General features: G+C 35.2%; 1 protein-coding gene and 1 long non-coding RNA gene across 2 annotated transcripts; one reads left to right on the forward strand and one right to left on the reverse strand.

Annotated features, from left to right (window-relative positions):
• Window positions 1–3,783: 3,783 nt before the first annotated feature.
• On the reverse strand, window positions 3,784–4,993 carry LOC138124445 (uncharacterized). The gene is made up of 2 exons (XR_011157149.1): window positions 4,413–4,993; window positions 3,784–4,357 (listed from the first exon to the last, which is right to left on the reverse strand). It is a non-coding gene; the product is annotated as an uncharacterized lncRNA (long non-coding RNA).
• A 7,954-nt stretch (window positions 4,994–12,947) lies between these two features.
• Window positions 12,948–17,660, forward strand: LOC138122566 (uncharacterized). Its single transcript, XM_069036779.1, has one exon. The coding sequence runs from the start codon at window positions 12,948–12,950 to the stop codon at window positions 17,658–17,660; it is 4,713 nt and encodes a 1,570-aa protein (XP_068892880.1).
• Window positions 17,661–20,492: the final 2,832 nt, after the last annotated feature.

The raw sequence follows: 20,492 nt of genomic DNA on the forward strand, positions 1-20,492 counted from the left end.
TTAATTATAGCAGTAACGTTAACTTTAAAAATAGAATTCTTGCAGAACTCTGTAGTTATTGTTATAAAAAAGGCAAACATAGTATGAAAAATATCATTAACAGATCTGTCGTTTGTCCGTTAAATATGTACGAGTTAATCTAAGAAAGAGCTTTCTGTTTATCAAAATATTTCATATCTCCCCAGCTGAAGCTGTGAAAGTCATACGTTACACGTTTAAAATTTTAAAAACTATAAGCATGTTGACAGCAAAAACTGATCGTAGGCAAGAAAGCAACAGAATAGCCCAAAAATGTTAAAAAAATTTTGACATACTTTTTAGATTTGATTTCTTTCACTGTCGACTGTTCTAAGAAAAAGAAAATGTGTTTGTTTATCATATAAAGTGATCAAAAAGAAAACAAATCAGAGCAGGCTATGAAAATTATCAGTCATGTCGTAGCGGAATTCTATGCAAATAAGTGTACAATGCATGGGCGTAGGCAATTTTAGACGTTGGAATTATAATTGTGTATTTTATTATTATACAGTGTGGAAACCACTTATGGAATAAATTCAATAATTTCAAAACTAACGATATTTGTCAAAAACCCTGAAACAGGTCGATTTTTATTTCTCATGTTGCCTATTTTAAGTTACGTCACTTGTTCATGACGTCATCCATTTTTGAGTTATGACGTCATCACCATTTTTTTTTAAATGACAACACTGACTTTTTTCTTCTTTTTCTGATAGACCTTACTACTACCTAAACGATTAATGAAAAAAATTGGTACCTTAGATGACAATTTTTTTGAGAAAATGACAAATTTTACTTCAAGAATTTAATTTAATTTTTAATGTAAAAATTGTAATTGACCTCAAACAGAAACAAACAAACATCTAAGGTTAACAATAAAATGTAACGCAAATGTTGAAATTATCCCCCGCCAACTTTTGGCACTGTACACCGCGCTCAATAATGTCAGGGCTGATTTGTTCCATTTCAGCGCGAATTCTCTGTCATAAATCTTCTAAATTGTTTGGTCTATTAAAGTAAACCCTCGATTTTAAATAATCACATAGTAAAAAAAAATAAGTACATTAAAAATTAAATTAAATTTTTGAAATAAAATTTGTTATTTTCTCAAAAAAAATTGTTATGTAAGCTACCAATTTTTTTCATTCATCATTTAGGTAGTAGGAAGGTCTATCAGATAGAGAAGAAAAAAGTGGAGGTTGTCATTTAAGAAAATTGGTGATGACGTCATAGCGCAAAAATGGATGACGTCATGAACAAGTGAAGTAACTTAAAATAAGTATTATTAAAAACAAAAATTGACCTGTTTCAGCGTTTTCGGCAAATGTCATTAGTTTTGAAATTACTGAATTTATTCCATAAATAATTTCCACACTGTATATTATCTGATAAGGGAGAACATTTATAAAATAAACAACAACAACATTTTACATTCGTAAAAATGGGCAACTTACCAGTTTTTTGCCAAACTCGACGCCACTAGTAAGCACTAAGCAAATTTTTCGGTGAAATGTCAAAGATCCGTCAGTTTTAAAGCAACGGTGTGAATGTTAACCTTGAAAAAAGTTTTCCAGTTCGGCAAAGTTTACGAACGTTTCCTATAATTGTAAGCAACAATTATCCCAGAATAAGTGGTAAAATAAGTTTTACTATTGAAGATAAACCATATAATTAATTAATTAATAATAACACTTCCGAGAGGTAGGCAACCAATAAAACGACCGTGCATAGCAAGTATACAAATGTCTATGATTAAGCCAGGACAGATGTTTCGATAAAACAAAAGATGAGATAGCACTATTGATTTGTTTTCTTGTTGATCACTCTGTATTAAGTAGTAGTGTACGTAACTGAATTGGAGTTTAAGTATACTCTATGCTCTAATATTTCTCAATTAATTGTAAGTAATTTTATGTTAATAAAAAGAAGAAAAGAATACTCTTGTGTTGATGAAGAAAATCATTACAATAATACAAATGTGCTTTCTTTCAATGTTCCTCTAAAAAATCAGCGAATATAAAAATCTAAACTTAATGGAAAATCATTCATCAATAGTCGAGAATTCCGGAACTGTTACAAGGAAAGTCCACATGTTCTCTACTGCTCTTCTAGTAACTGGAACAGAAATTGATATAATCTACCTTATTTATACAATTCACTGAGAATTGGATTTGAAAATCTTTTAAACAAAACGAATAAAGTCTTCATCGTAACAGACAAACAATTAAGCTCAAAACATTTCCATCTTACTGGTTACGATTGTATCTTATTTTGAAATAACGAATGCAACAAAGAAGACGTAAAACAGGCTTTCCATTCGCGATTTTATATACCTCGTTAAATATTCATAGTTGTTAAAAACAAAGTTGTAGTCGCTGTAAAATTAAATTTTAAGTGTAGTTTCTTGGAAACATTTTTTTCAACTTTAAAACATAATTTTTTATGGAGCTGTTAATGTTTCAACTAATTGAAATATGCCCTTTATTTATATTTCATAAATATGTTATGAGAGCAGACATGATTTTTATAGTAACATTTTTTTTTACTATAAATTGCCAATAAGTCTTACAGTATGATTTGAAACAATACGTTATCTTATCTGATGCGGTATGAATAGATTTTATAGCTTCTGTTTCTTCTTCAGTGGTAACAGAAGATTTTGTTCTCCTTTTTATCAGGAAGTTTAGTGATGTTTCTTTGCCTTTTACTAAATAAAAATTGATACATATACTCGTACGAGAGCGAATTTCACCAGAGTTCGTAAAAGTTGCCCTTAACGTACAATTAACCTGCACAAAAAGCAAATTGATTGTTATTAGCAAGCCAAATAAACACTTGCCCTTATTTGTAATTAATAAAGTTTCCCAAACAATGATTATTTGAAATGGCCACAATCTGTGCAACGTTCATCAATTTTTTTACGCATAATTGGATTCGTAATTAAATTTTTTAAGCGGGACACTTCATCCTCTGGGAAAATAGAAACGATTTTGTGATTTAATTTGCTGTCATTTGTGCTTACTCTCTGAAAATACTAATTAATTAACTTTCACAAATGGCATAGTCGGATACGACAAATGATGTTTCAAAAAGTCAGAAAGCACAAATCGCAAACAAACCAATCCAATTTGATTCCGGTTCACCTGATATATCGGAATTCTATGAAAAATAGAGAATAGAGTAAACGCGTAATGTTGAAAAGGTCACGGATATAACGGAACATTGATTTTTGCCGTGTTGAGGTGAACAAACGTGCCAATAAGGAACAAAAATGGTGTTTGTACGAGAATCTAATTACTCAACCAGTAAGTGGTAATTGTTCTCCCACGTTGACTTTATTGCAAAAATGTGTGGGCAGCTGGCTGGAAGCAAAATGTTAAACCGTCATGGCAGTTCATTAGGGTTAATGTGTTACAGTTTGGGTCATTCAAAATTAACTGTTTTTGCGATGAACAGAGTGAAAGGAATTGGTGACTTTTTTATTAACACATGAGATGTTGAGTGTCAAGCGTCACAAAAAAAGTAAACACTTAAAATATTTTTAAGTCTTTCTAAGTATATTAAATACAGAGTGATCAACAAGAAACCAAATCAAGAGTGCTACCTCATCTTTTGTTTTATCGAAACGTATTTCTATCATGGATCAGCCGCTTTTATTTACTTGCTGTGGACAGTCGTTTTGTTGGCTGCCTACCTCTCAAAAATCTATCATTAATTGCCTTTATAAATTTTTTGTAATTCATGAATAATAGATTTAAAAGCAAGTTATAATTAATTATTATTTATTATTGATTAAGGAAAAAACACACAGTTACACAAAATTCCTTCATAAGGCACAATCTTGAGTTACAAAATTTTAAAAATAATTATTTTTCACAATTCTTTGTTTTGTTGTTTTCTGTAAGAAAAGTGTAAAAGTTATTATTCTCTAATTTTTGGGTAATTGAGAACTTACTCGTATCTTTTCTAGCAGTGTTTAAAACATTTAAATTACTCCAAGGTCAAAAAATAAGTTTTCACAAAAACTGCTCAAAATGTTCTCCATTGTGGTCCAGACACAATCAAACTCGCCTCTCATAATTTCAAAAACCCTTATGAAGCTATCAATTTGTTTAGGGTAATGTGTGGGTTTTATTTCTTGCAACATACAAAGGGAAACAAATTAATATCCTTCTTAAAAAATTTCTGATAAGTGCCATAACACAATTTAACTTGTTGTCTTAAACGCCTTATGGAAGTTGAGGGATGTTCCTTGATAATTTGTTGAACATTTTGCACCATTTCTAAAATTTGAACTAAGGACTGACCTGACTTCTTCTTAATGATGGGTTATGATTTGCTAAAATTAGGTACTATAATTTTAAGACATTGATAAACTTGTTGATAACCAATACCATCAGGTTCGAACATCTCGCTTAAAATTCTTCGGTGTAAGGGGGTACAAAGTAAGGCCAGTCTTCATTTTCTTGTTTCACCCTCTTTCGAAAATAATCTAATAAAAATGCCTTCTCTTTAATGGTAAAACCCATTTTACAACTTATTCTGGGATAATTATTGCTTACAACTTCAATAAACGTCTGTAAACTTTGCCGAAATCGAAGATTTGTTTTCTAGGTTAAATCACTTAAATTGTCAACAACAACAACCTTGAATTTTGAAATGTGACATTTCAACGAAGCATCTCCGTACCAGTAGCGTCGCGTTTGGCAATAAAGATGATAATTTACTTACTCTTACAAATGTAAAATGTTGCTCTTGTTAATCTTATAAATTGTTTCCTTTATCTTATAATAATAATAAAATGCACAATTATAATTCCAACGTCTAAAATTCATAAAGTATCATTTTTATTAAGTAGCGTTTGAGACCATAAATTGTCTACGCCCATGTTTTGACCGCTTATGTGCATATGATTTTGCTACGACGTGACCGATAATTTGCAACGCTTGCTCTGATTTGGATTCTTGTTGATCACTCTGTACATGAACGTGGTGAACGCACCACGGATTACAGATCATGGATTGGCTGTTTAAGTCTAACCTCACTTTTTGCGTTGTGTGTGTTTTTAGTATTTTTACTCTGCAGACTGATGAAATTCAAATTACCTCGCCTCACATATTTTCAAAAATATAAAAGGAGCTTTTTACAATATTTATAAACACCACAGAGTTTCAGGTAATAACTTTCCTGTAATATTTACAGCACTACTAAATCAAAATTCGTGTTTACATTATCCTGAACGTTGATCCTTTCAAATCTTGATTAAACGTAACAATTGCTCATTAGCCTAATAAAACAAATCATATTGGAGTGTCATAAATCATTTTGCAGTCGCTCCGGATCATTTGATAGTTTTCGGTTTGATATTCACGAGCGTAAATTGCGGCTCGTTTTTTTCTTCCGGAAGATTCATCACCTGTCGATAACATATGGTCCCGGGTAATAATTTTGCAACAACGAGTTTACCGATTATTTATTTAAACCCTGCACCGTAGACGGCACATTTGGAACGTTTCAACTTTGCACAATTTGTTCGGAGCCATTCTGCCGTGAAAATGCACTGCTCGCACCTATTTTCGATCGACCTAAATGTGGAAATATTGTTTGTTGCAGAAGCTCTTATTCGCGTTATTTAATTCAAGTACAAGCGGAGACATAAAATTTTTATGCAAGATTCCTATTCCGGGCCCGGTCGTAAATATCAACTGTGGGCTTTGGTCCAACTCCGCCGATCAATAATACTACTGCATTCTGAATTGTAGCTGGGAGCAATTATCAAACTTGATGCGCTTACATAATTCGTCATGTGTGACTAACAATGTGGAAACTCACTTCGGCAACTTCCACTTTAAACGAGACCACTAAGTTCGGTTGGCCTCTGCATTAGCCGCAGCACTCGAGGATCGGATAATAAAGTAACTGTTGCGGCCCTGTACCAGGATCACGCGAAATTAGTGCACGACCCCAACAATTTCGTCTTTGATGAAAAATTGAGGAAATTTGCCGATCCGAATGCGAAATGATTACTGCAAATCCCTTAATGAGTGTTGGAGGAAGGCAACCACTGTGTCGGCGCCGACCTTATCCGAGATACTTTAATGCAGTTCAAACAAACTTAACCTGTACCGCCGCCATTTAGAACGAGCTTAAATCTGAAACACTAAACAAACACCCTCTCTAGTGCTTAAATTATCACAGGTACATCTGTGCACCACCTCGCAGATGGTGGACTGTAAATCACATGTGTTTGTTGAGCCGACTCTAATTCATAGAATGTTTGATAATGGAAAGCAATCCCAACTGTAAACGGCGAGGAATTAAATGTAGTTTTGATATCGATACCGCGCCCTCGCTAATCCCCAGATTTATCGTCCACCGATTGGGTAATCGCCGTTGGGGTTGCGATTCTGTACAACAAAATCTAAGAAAAGCAATAACGACTCTTTGAAGTCTCAGTTTCTGTTACGCTCAAATACCCGACTGGTTGTTACAGCGTTTTAATTTAAATAATTGTTAAATCAACAGATTTTCTTACAGATAGAAACTTTAAATTGGCCCTCTACTTTCTTAGATGCACACAACTTTTTTCATTTAAAGCCGACCCACTCGCCTTCACTGCCGTTCTTTAGTAATAATTAATAGCTTGTTTTTGGGAGTTCTTAAACAGTTAATTTTTAGAAACTTCTTGATTGTTTGTCGACCAAACTGGTGATATGTTAAAAGATATCGCAATCTAGGTTTGTACGAATAGATTGTTTACAGTTTGATTTGTTTTTAAAGGGAACAAGGCAGGCTGAATTGACCTTTGCTCTAGCGTGAAAATTTTATAAATTGGGGATCTTAATCGGATGTACTCTAGGGTGTTTTTTACTTGCCACCATTTATATCTCGAAAACCGTTATAAATAGAAAATTCTTTCAACTGAGCACAATTAATTAACAAATTTCGTACTACAGCGCTCGATACACTGTGTACACTTGCGGGCACGGAATTTGGCACATGTCATTGCTTTGACATGAGATGTAAAGCGGTCCTTACGTATTCGTAACCTCACTTTCTGCTATTACAAGACTTGTCATTTTGACGCTGACTGACTTGCATGAAAACAGGGATATTAGATGCACTTAGTAGAAATTGGGTATTGGTGACAATGACAAAATTTTGGATGTCAATTCCAAAAGTCAATCATAATGAGTTAATGACAATAAAGCATAGACTACATTCAGTTTTTTTTAATTGACTTGAAAGTAAAGGCCAAAATTCCGTGACCGCAATTGTAATCACAAAACGATTGTTAACAATTTATTTATTGGCTAAAATGTAAAATAGAAAGATACTTTAGACAATTTTACTCGTTGATATTTGGGCATTTTTATTCAAAGGTTGAACCCTCGAGCTAAAGCTCTCGGGCCTAGCCAGAATAAAAATGCCCAAATTCAACTCGTAAACTTGTCAAAGCAAAAAGTTTTTGTGAAACTGAAAAATGTATCCGATAAAAAAATTAGGTCTTGTTATTTTACCGCACATTCGGAAAATATTGCGGTATATATACAGGTGTCCCAATATTATAAAAACACTAAAGTTATGTTTTTTAATGTCTTAGCCAAAGTTAAGTAGATTACTTTTGTGGTGTTCTCACTTATGTCCCCCATGCTTGAGAATACCACTCGTGCTGCGCACTCGTGATATTCAAATTCAAGCGTGGGTGACATTCGTGACAGCACCACAAAAATAATCGATATGACTTTGTCTTTGGTATTAAAAGATTTATAAGTGAAAACTTCTTTAGGGGCCCCACACGGGCAGTGAATTAGTTTCATGCGTTACGCTAAAATCGTCAGGTTCATTCGAAGTGTTCGAGGGATTTTAGCGGAGCGAGCGAGCTGGTATTTAGTAATTTTCAATCATATGGTTTCAACAAATCAATTGGAGAAATTTGTGCAGCAAAATGTGGCGTTAAAGGGACAACAATTATCATAATAGTTGCTATTTATATCTCACATAATCAAAGTGTAAATAAAACCATCGAATATTACCATGAATAGCGCATTTATACAACAGCAGGGTTTGCTCTGTTCAATCGGAACTTACATCAATTATTATTAGTTATTGATTAGGACCTATGATTTTGAGTGGATTTTAATATCGATTTCTCTACAGAAAAAAAAGTCCTGGATTGATTTTTTTTAAACAGCATTGGATTTAAATAATATTAATATTTATGCTTTAATAAGTGGGTGATTACAGTATTTATATTTTTGTTTGTGCCTTTTGTTAAGAATTGTTTCATACAGGGTGTCGCAAAATTAACGTATTCCAAGTCGGGGGTCTTGTAGGGAAAAATCTCAGGAATCCCGAAAAAATAAAATAAAAAACATAGGGGGGGGGGGGGTCTGAAGGTTCAAAATTTTCATCATGTTTTCTTCAAATAAAAAATATAAATGGTTGACATTCATTTTGAAATATGGTGAGGATGATAATGTAAAATATTAAAATATTAATAAAAAGACATTTCTTAAAAAAACAGCTTTATTTCGAAAAAATAAAAGTTTTATTTTTCCAGTTTTTGTTCCAAAGGAAAGTACAACATAGCTAGAATTAATCAGGTACTTTTGAACAAATATTGGTAACTTTGATATTTTTTTTGACAGCAATCTTTTTTACATTTCTACTTGGTCAACAGGATGTCCCCCACTAAGCCCGGAACTCGGAATACGATAATTTTAAGACACCCTGTATACTGATGTAAGAATAGCTGTAATTGGCAGTTTATACTCGTATATTTGAAACGTTACTCAGGTATGTACTCCAATATCAACGTCTCACAAAACGATCTAGTATTAATATTAAAGTGAACGGTAATGTTGATTTAATTAAAGGTTGATGTTCGGAAACTATGGCTGACGTGTAAAAGACACTTTAACAAATTTACACAATCATGTCTCTTTAGTTATTTAGATATCCCGATCTAAATTTAGCATATTGTTGGTTTGCATGTAGATGGCAAGGGAATTTCTCAAGCCTTGGTATGTGGTAGGCTATCTCAAAGCTCTCCCGATTCGAAGACTTCGCCATTATTAAATGTAATTCCAATAAAGTCTTTGTTAGCAATTTCCATATTCTGTTACCAAAGTGAGTTTAAAAATTTACAAATGCAATCTGTAGAGGGTAGAGCTGTCTTTTCGTGAATCTGACAACGCGCTATGAATAATGCATCACGTTATGTAATTGAAAATGTAGATAGAGAAGACTGGGAAAAAGAATGCATTACTTCACCGTAGGAAAACAGTTTTTTCCTTATTTCAATCACTAGAGTGACTGTCACATAACGTATCATAACAATATTCAATTGGTATTCATATTTCATATTACATTCGAACATTGTGTACGTGATGTTCCTCCGTGCGGTTCGAAGTAATGGTCCTAAAAACTGCGTCTTCGTACTGACAATCATCCAGAGGCATTAGCTTCAGAGACATCTTTGTCTTGGAAATGACTGCTATTAATTAAATTATTATATGGGAATTAGTTGCGACGGGAATTCTAATGCGCACGAAACGTATTATCTCTTTGATTAAATGTCAGGCTTTTAAAGTGAATTATTCATTCAAAATGCTCCGTACAATTTTCTCTTTATCACCAGTACCTAGACATTTTATTTATTTAATTTCGTCCTATGAGCGGCATGCGATGAAATCCGGTTCACGATGGTAAGCTGGTTCGAATACAAACTTGATGGATGTTTAAACTTTATGGCAAAGTCAATTACACGAGAGATTAACTGAGATACTCAAACAACATAAACAATTTAATGCATCAATGTCTGCTATTATTGGGGCATGTATGCTTCGAAGACTAAATTAGGTACAACAACGTGGAGGAATATTTCCTCCAGCTTTATAAACAATACCAATCTCAAATCTGCATAATTAAACGAAGACGCGCTGGAATTCCTCCCGTCAAAGCACAAGACTTCTCCATTTCAATGAATAATAACAACACAACCAAAATGGAGAAAAATAAGCTCACAAAAAACAACAAAATTAAAAATTTGAATAATTTTTACCAACTTACATATATCAATGCTTCAGTTACTCCCTTAAAACTTATATCTATACGTATTAGTAGTTCCAAGAATAATTTAGTTTTGTTTTGTTTTCTTTGTAATTGTGTAAAATTTCTTGTATTCACTCACGGGTGCGGTTATACATAGCGTCCGGATCTAATTGATCCCATAAATTGGAGAGAACCCCTATCACAACCCTTACGTTTGCCGCAGAGGGATAGTGATCAATTAACGTAAAACCCTGTAAGCATTGTTCTCGTATATGTTTACTGGCATTAAAATATTAAACGGAAATTTAAAACCAAAATGAAAATTAGAACTAAGTTATGTCTCTCAAAGCTCCAGAGATTTTACAAATAAGCAGAAAAATATAAAAATAACACCTAAAAATAACTAATTAGTACAGAATTTTATTTGTTGTTAAATAATGTAAGTTTAACAGTTTGCGTTAAAGCAGTCGAGAAATGCAATCAAGACCAGTGCTAATTTTATATGTTTGCGATAAATATTATATTAAAAGATGTACATATTCGTGCAACTACCTCATAGTCATATCATAACGCTTGAATATGTTCAGTATAACAAGCAAAAGAGAAATTTTCTTGGATCATTATTTCACCTAAAGTTGATGCCTAACGTCAGTGACGCAGAACATTTTGAGACGTTCCGTGGGTTGAGGAAAATGATTTTTAGATTTATCGGAAATACAGAATATCGTGTAATTTTGATCAAATAAACTGTAAGTTTTTTGGAAGATTTGTAAATTATGCCAGATACTTTTTTTTTTATTTTAAAGTTTGTGTTATAGTACATTAGATACCAATTAGTAACAAAAATGTAATTGAAAGTTATAGATTTACACACATTTATGTATTTTGCTTTGTACAACTTATTAAAATTTCTATATAACGTAAGAATACCTATGTAAAACAATTATCAAATTTATAAAAATCAATGCAGATGATCTCAGAATTTCGATAGTTCGCCGATTCGTTTCAAATAATTTCCAGGCTTAAATAGTTCTTAAATTATATGTAGATCATTAAATTTTAACAATAGTGAACAGGCTAAATTAAGGTATTATTATTATTTGCGAAAAATTTTTTGCTAGACTACATTTAATAATGATAACTTTAAGTAAATTAACATTTTTCTAATCTACTTCCAATTTGACATTTATCAAAATTTAACATTTGCTTGCTTCTTTTTTGTCTTCTTCCTTCATAACTGGATTTCAAAAATGTGCTCTAACCTAATGGAGTCTATCTTCAAATAACCTATATTTTTATTGTTATGGCTGTGGTATGAAAGCTATAAGATCTTTACACTTCTGAAAAGCATTCATGGAAAAAAGTAAGGAAAATGCCCAGATTACTACTCGCAACAGCAGAGAATAGGCAAATATTATTTCGTGAAATTTATTACTCAACACATTCTTGTTTTTGATTTAATTTAATCCGTTTAGAAGAATATGTAATTCGTATTTGATTCTTTGGGGATACGAGTATTTAATATTTCGTTGTTTCAATATCATTTGTATTTCATTATGTTTTAATTTTTGTTGACTAAAAAAATAAATAATTTTCTGTATTTTTTCATTTGGTTTTGAAAAGGTATTTCTTTTTCACGGCACTTTATTCAAAATTGAAAATTAAAACTTGCACTGGAAGTGGACTTCGACCAACATAAAAAATTAAAATGTAAATTTTGCATTGAAACTAGGTACGCGAAGTTAGAATTGGGTTCTGTACAAAATAATGTAATTTTGAACGTTATTGTTAGAAACAGGTACTGTAGCAGGTAGTCCTGCCTACTTTCTTTGTGAGAGGGGTGAAATCACCCACCCTTATTTAAGTCGAGATATAGCGGTAAAAACCAGAGTCTACCACTATCCTTGGTACTTAACACTTGTACATCAACATTTTGTCATACAATAAAGTTTTTAAGTAGTTATACAAAGACGACTATATCATTTGAACGGCTAATATCACCACCCAACAGTGATTAATCGTTCATAATTTTGGTCCTTCGAGCCGGATGATTAAATCCATATCACACGACGGTCGTCTAGTGTAATAACAAGTGTAATACAACAACAATTCAAGAAGCAGTTTCGACACCCAGAGGGCAGCAACGATTTCGTCACCTTCAGCAAGGGCAAAAGGGCAGCACGAATAGTCACCGAATTGGGTAGCAGCGAAGCGATCATCACTCAAGACATCAACAAAGGTTAGTGGCTCTCAATCCTTTCAATTTCCCTTCCAAACTACATTACTACGTACGACTTTTTCTATTGTTCTTAATTTCGCAAATTTTCATCTCGACCACGTAAATCAAATCAATCATTATGCCCGAGACATCCTTATTAGATGAATCAATTGCCAAATTAGAGGCTTTAAAAAAGAAAAGAACCTCATTAAAAACAAAAATTACGCGAATTCAAAACTTTGTTGCTAACTTTCAATCAAATGATAACGATGTAAATCCACTAAAATTTAGAAAAACATTCATCGAACAGACATTCAAAGATTATGAAGAGGTACAAACTGAAATTGAATTACTTGATTCTTCAACGACAGCTGTTGAAACGCAGACTCAGGACCGCGTCGAAATTGAGTCAAAATATTTCGATGTATTATCATCAATTCAAACAAAAATTGAACAAATGACGCCTCCACCGCACACTGCGGCCACAACGAACGGTAACGGTAGTTGTTCCAGCGCTAATTCACATTGTTCTAATCGTGATCAATCAATCAAATTGAATCTGCCAACTCTAAATTTAAAATCTTTCACTGGTTGCTATAAGGAATGGTTGTCATTTCAAAATTCATTTAAATCCATTATTGAAGACGAAAACAACATGCTAAACAACTGTCAACGTTTCCAATATTTGCGATCATGTTTATCTGGTGAAGCTTTGCGAGCAGTCGAGTCATTAACGGTGTCATCAGAAAATTATAATGTAGCGTGGGATATCTTAAAGAAACGGTTCTGCAACAAACGGCTGATCGTTCACGATCACATAATAGCCATCACAAAGGCACCCCAAGTAATTAAAGCCTCGCATTCGTCACTTAGGTGTTTTTTAGACACGTTGAATTCAAATGTTGCCGCGTTAAGACAGCTAGAAGTACCGATTGATACTTGGCACGCTCTTCTAGTCGTAATAATTGTGGACAAATTAGACGACAATCTTGCAAGAGAATGGCAGGCTACATTAACCGACGAGGTTCCAACTTACGGTCAAACGATCGAATTTTTAGAAAAGAAATGTCAGTTGTTGGAATCCTTAAATCTATTGCACCCCAAATCGAACGTCAATCCGAATCACAATAATGCAAAAAACAATATGTCACAAAAACGAAGCACTACATCTTATGTTGCCACAAACAAACTACATTGTACATTTTGTAAAAATGACGATCATACAATCTTTCAGTGCAATGAATTTACAAAATTAAATGTAGAGGAAAGAAACGCTCAAGCTCGAAACCTGAAGTTATGTCTTAATTGTCTAAGAACCAATCATTTTGTTAACAACTGTCAGTCCAAATTCAAATGCCGTAAATGCAATCAAAGCCACAATACGCTGCTTCACAAAGAAAGACAAATCACGCAAACCAATGAAACACCAGCACAGGTAGAAAGTTTAAACGCTCATTCTATGAGGTCCCAATCATCAATTATTTTGTTATCAACCGCGATCGTTCTCATAGAAGATCGTAATAATAAGTCACATAAATGTAGAGCTCTCCTGGATGCAGGGTCCATGAACAGTTATATTACGTCATCATTTTCCAAAAAATTACGTCTACAGCAGAAAGCCGTAAATATAACCGTTGGCGGAATTGGTCAAATTTCGACGAACATCAAACAGGCCGTCCAGGTAAACATCAAGTCTCAGTACAATAAGTTTTCGGCGAACTTAAGTTGTTTTGTTCTGGAAAAAATAACCGAAAATCTTCCCCTGGTGACCATAAACATGTCTGCAATAAATATTCCAAAGGAATTACAGCTAGCCGATCCGAAATTCTTAGAAACTGCACCAGTAGACTTACTTATCGGGGCTGATTTGTTTTGGAACCTTTTATGTCAAGACCGCAAGGAAATAACACTGAAGAACCATAACAAACTAATGCTGCAAAATACCCATTTAGGTTTCATTGCGGGTGGGTCACTAAATATGAACAATAACAATAGCTCAAGCACCTGCTCGCTTTCTCTAACGTCGGTAACCGACATTTTAGAGAACCAGGTGCAGAAATTCTTCGAACTAGAACAATGCAGCAACCCTTCCGAACAAAAATGCTTTTCAAATGAAGAGATTATGTGCGAGCAACATTTTATTCAAAATACGTGCAGACAAACAAACGGAAAGTTTCTTGTTAAACTGCCATTAAAAAATGATCCTCCAATTCTCAAGTCAAACCGCGATAGTGCTGTAAAGTTTTTTAACAATCTGGAACGAAACCTAAACAAAAGGCCTACACTAAAATCAGATTATGTGCAATTCATGCGGGATTACATCTCTTTGGGTCACATGGAGGAAGTTCCGGGTTGCGAATTAAATAAACCGAACTGTACATATTTGCCCCATCACGCGGTACTCAAGGATTCTACATCGACCAAGTTAAGAGTTGTTTTTAACGCGTCATTTCGCTCAGCTGATGCATTAAGTCTAAATGACAATCTTATGGCAGGACCTACAATCCAGCCAGAGCTTTTTGCAATTTTGTTGAGATTCAGAACTTTTAAATACGTCGTAAACGGGGACATAGCTAAAATGTACCGTATGATAGAAATACATCCCGATCACAGTGACTATCAACGAATTGTTTGGCGCGAGAACACCGAAGATCCGCTAAAAACGTATAGATTAACCACTCTAACCTACGGTACAAAACCGGCCAGTTTTCTAGCAACAAGATGTCTTAAAGAACTAGCTCTTCAAAACGTAAATCAGTACCCGGAAGCCGCTAAAGCAATTCAACAGGATTTTTACGTAGACGATCTTCTGACGGGAGGAGACTCACTTGAAAACCTAATCACTTTACGAGATCAAATAATTCAAATTTTAGCTCATGGTGGTTTCTTATTACGTAAATGGGCCGCCAATCATCCTGCATTAATTCCAGATAGTCACGAGCCTAATCTCAACGTCAGTTTCGATAAGGATGCTTACACTAAAACGTTAGGGCTTTTTTGGAATCCTAATCACGATTCGTTACGGTATCAGGTAAAACAGTGCGACATTCCGAAAAGACTAACAAAACGCGAAATCCTGTCTAAAACTGCCCAGGTATTCGATCCATTGGGTCTTGTGGCGCCAGTAGTAGTAAAAGCAAAAATAATCCTTCAACAATGCTGGAGTTTGAAAATTGGATGGGACGATCTATTACCTGAAACTATTTATTGTGCATGGGTTAAGATCTTGCAAGAACTCGCTCACTTAAACGAAATCGAAATTCCCAGAAACATAATAAAATCAAGCCCCGTACAGGTGCAACTACATGGTTTTGGTGACGCATCACAAATCGCATATGGCGCTGCTGTCTATCTAAGAACAACCGATCATAGTGGCAATCATCAAGTTCACTTAATTTGCGCTAAATCTCGTGTGGCTCCTCTTCGCGCTGTTACGTTACCACGCTTCGAGCTGTGTGCCGCCTTAACGTTGTCGCGATTATTTAATACAGTTTTACGAACGATAAATGTCAAAATTGATCAGCAATTTCTCTGGACAGATTCCACAGTCGTTCTGGCATGGATAAACGCTACATCTTCAAACTTACAAACATTTGTAGGAAATCGAGTTTCCGAAATTCAAACGCTAACGGATGCGAAAGATTGGTATCATGTCAAAAGCGAAAGTAACCCTGCGGATGTACTAAGCCGAGGTGCTTTACCTGGTCAACTCAAAACTAATAAACTGTGGTGGAACGGTCCTGATTGGCTGTCAGAAAACAACGACACTTGGCCCGTATCTAACGTAAATCTTTCGGATATTGAAATTCCAGAACGGCGAACTGTCACTCTGACCAATATTCATTCTCGCGAAAGACAACTACCGCTTCTTACAAAATTTTCAAATTACAAAAAAACTGAACGCGTAATGTCATGGGTATTACGGTTCATCAACAATTGTAGGAAGCCAAACCAAAGGCAAATCTCTAGTTCTTTAACATGTGAAGAATTAAAAGATTCCATGAAGGCCATCATGCGTTTAATTCAAGAAGTTGCATTCAACGATGAATTAGCTTGCCTTAAACAAAACAAACCGATTAACAAGAAATCACGTTTACTGTGCTTAAATATTTTTCTCGACAAGAATGATAATTTAATTCGCGCGGGAGGTAGGTTGCAAAACTCATCCTTAACTTACGATGTCAAACATCCCATCGTGCTACCAAACGATCACCATTTGATTAAGGCATTAGTCAAACACGTGCACATTGAGCAACTGCACGCTGGTGTTCAGGGAACTTTAGCCGCGTTACGTCAACATTTTTGGATAATTTCTCCACGCAGTGTGGTACGCAAGATTTTGCACCAGTGTTTGCAATGTTTTAAAGTCAAACCAAGCGTTATATATCCTATTATGGGTAATTTGCCCAAATCCCGTGTCGAACCAACCAGACCATTTTCAATCAGTGGCGTAGATTATGCCGGGCCTATTTACATCAAGGAATGTCGTGGTCGCAGTAAGCGTACTGTGAAGGCATATATTTGCGTCTTTGTCTGTTTTTCAACTAAAGCCGTTCATTTAGAACTAGTTGGTGACTTAACGACTCAAACCTTTTTGAATGCGCTAAAACGCTTCATATCAAGACGTGGTCATGTGTACCATCTTTATTCGGACAATGCTACAAATTTCGTTGGCGCCAATAGAGAATTACTGGAACTAAGAACATTTCTAAAGTCAGCTTCATTTAGTCAAATTACAGAAAATCTGGCTAATAAGGGTATCTCGTGGCATTTCATTCCCCCCAGATCCCAGCACATGGGCGGTATTTGGGAAATAAACGTAAAATCCATTAAAGGTCATTTAAACAGAACAATTGGAGAAGTCGTGCTTTCCTACGAAGAATTGTATACCCTGTTAACAAGAATTGAAGCAGTCCTAAACTCCAGACCCTTGTGTCCCCTGAGTAATGATCCTAATGACCTTAATCCCACAACCCCTGGTCACTTCCTCATCGGAGAGCCATTAACTTCTATAAGCGAAAGAGATCTTACGACGACGAGGATCAACCGATTGACGCAATGGCAAAGAGTGGAACAGATGAGGCAGCACTTTTGGCACCGCTGGCAAAAGGAGTACCTTGTTCAAAACATCAATCGTTCCAAGCAGCTCCGTGGTTCCGGTTCCAGACCGTCCACCCCCGCCTTGGAAGTTGGTTCCATGGTGATCCTAGTTGAGGACAACACGCCGCCACTACAATGGAAATTGGGAGGCATCGTAGAACTTCATCCCGGAAGTGACGGTGTTGTGCGCGTAGTGTCCGTAAAGACTGTCAATGGCATCTTCAAAAGAGCCACGCGAAAGGTGTGCGTTCTGCCAGCGAATGAATAGACTATGTTTGTATCGTGTAAATATTTGTTATAATTATGCATTAACCCTTTTTTTTACAATTGACTTCAATGTTTGTATTTTTTAATGTTTTTTGTCATGTTTATTATGTAACAATCCTTTTTCTAATAACCATGTTCGATCTTTGCTAATTCCAATATTTTTGAAGTCCGTGCCTTCAAGGGGGGCGGTATATGTACAAAATAATGTAATTTTGAACGTTATTGTTAGAAACAGGTACTGTAGCAGGTAGTCCTGCCTACTTTCTTTGTGAGAGGGGTGAAATCACCCACCCTTATTTAAGTCGAGATATAGCGGTAAAAACCAGAGTCTACCACTATCCTTGGTACTTAACACTTGTACATCAACATTTTGTCATACAATAAAGTTTTTAAGTAGTTATACAAAGACGACTATATCATTTGAACGGCTAATATCACCACCCAACAGTGATTAATCGTTCAGGTTCTAAACAAGTTTCTTGATCACATCTTCCCATTGTGAAGCAAAATATAGAGAATGGCTATTTGCGAGGTTGTACACAACTGGATTAACAATGTACTGTTGAAATGAGTATCTGAAGAGATACATCGTGTGAAGCTTTACGACTGTGCAAATATTCAAATTTCTAGTCCTAGAAATAACGAAAATATCCAGACTTTCAGTCCCCATCTTAAATGCGACAACTTTTATTTAGAATATGTATCTTTTTGGGAGTACCTCCTTCCTAATGTGGGATACCGTTGTGTTTCAAAAGAAGAAACCAAATTCTGTCTCGTCTTTTTGGTCAGAAGAAGTAAAATTTCCTTAACATTAAAGTCCTCCTTCATCTATGTTACAACGTTATGATCTTGACGCCGGTGCAAAGTGTTTTTCTTATTCTGATATAAATGGTGTTTTTTTAAATTTCGCGTCGAAGTTGGCGTTGAAGAATCGATTGTGAATGAACCACTCGTCTTAAAAACACTGATTTTTCAAACTGCAGGTTAAAAACACAAATAACAGAAAAAGTGAGGTTAGATTTAAACACATGATGAGAGATGTAATCCGCTGGTGCGTTCACAATCGACTCTTCAACGCCAACTTCAACGCCAAATTAAAAACATCCGTTATAGCATCCAGGCAGTAAATTAAAGTGTTTTTTTTGGGTGGATAAAAATTTTCTAAAGATTATAATGCTAAATGGCTGACTAAAAGATTGATTTTTTATTTTAATATTCCATAATCGGGTCATTGCCTCTAAAAAGGAAGTAACAACATCTGGAAACTTTATTGAAATATTCACGAAAGCTGTTTTTGGTTTGCGATAAATAAATGACGAAAGTATAATAATAAGTGAATCCGCCGCGGTTCCCTTAACATTTATTTATTCGACGAGGCGATAGTCTATGTCAGTCTGAAGTATCTCATCTGAAGCTTCTCGAATCCGTCGTCAAAGTTGCTTTAAGTCCTTTGGGACTTGGGACCCGTAGGTTTATTCACCCGAACTCCAGCCATGTCCCACACATCTTCAATTGGAGATATATCTGGGGAACGAAAAGGTCATTCTTGTTGAAAGAGAGCGCGCGTTGTCCTACTGGGGGGTAGCGTTACTTACGATTCCGTATGGCGTTGTAACAGGGTGTAGTACGGTGTCTTCAAGTCAGGAGTAGGATTAACATTAGACGGTAAGAATTTAAATCAAATGATCTTACGCTGTGATATATCGAGGACATCGATATCTCACATCCCAAAGCCTCCCTCCTGTCGTTGTCAATACTTAGAGCCGTGGTCCTTCAAGGACGTCTAGATCCACTCCTTCTGACCACCTGAACCACTGATTCAAGCATCGAGCGATTTCCCTAAGTGAGATTCCACCCTCCCTCATCCCAATAATATGAGTCAATTAAGTTGAAAAACCAGGACAAGGGAATATGTGAGATTCATATTCGCATCATTTACTTGTCGCAGTAATGCAGGTATTTTGTGAAAATTTCAACAAGTAGAACTTCTCCTTGTAGTAATGCTACAATGGTTAATAAAAATAACTATCCAAATGCAGGTATCTATTTTAAGAAATAATTCCACCCGGGTTCAGTTTACACATAAAATATTTTCTGTCTCTGTGATTAAGTACACTTTCTCATAAATCTCTAGGTATTGCTGATAATTTATTAGTTTTCAACTAGCGGTAATCCCAGGGCGGACCAACCCCCCGGTTACAATACCGTCAGTGCGCAAAGCTTAATAAAGCTTAAATTTTTTTGTGGTAATTTGTCCGTTTCATTTTTTGTTTCAGTATATTCTATTAAATCTTAATAAAACAGACTTATTAAAGAGAAAATGAAAACGCCGCAGCGTTTTAGCTAATGCCATTTAAAACTTTGTAAATTCAAAATATGAAGGTTTTAACGGGTAATCTCCCGGATACATTTGGACAGCCACTCAAACAACGAGGGCGGCTGCTAAAACAGGACAAGTCTCGAGTTCCGCACTCCGCGACTATTAGTACAATAGTCATGTCTCACAATATTATTTTAAACTTTTACAGTGTTCTTAGTTTTATAGTTGTTTGTTATTGCTTTTCCCGCAAGCAATCCCCAGATCTCTCCGCCTTCAGACGTTTCAGAATTCAACAGCCAAAAACCGCTAACCGGATTTATTTAAACTTCAGTAATGTCTCCACAGGTGGTGTCTTTATTTCTGTCACATTTTTGTAATTCCGCCTAACGAAAATTGCCGAGGATAAAGCCGGGTTTTATTAAAAACTTTTTGTCTTCTTTTACATCGCCTCGTACAAGCAACAAGAGAGCACAAGAACCTGAGAGCCACACGTGCGTGTAATATCTCTAACTT

This window comes from Tenebrio molitor, chromosome 2 (assembly GCF_963966145.1).
Source record: "Tenebrio molitor chromosome 2, icTenMoli1.1, whole genome shotgun sequence".
Taxonomy (NCBI): domain Eukaryota; kingdom Metazoa; phylum Arthropoda; class Insecta; order Coleoptera; family Tenebrionidae; genus Tenebrio; species Tenebrio molitor.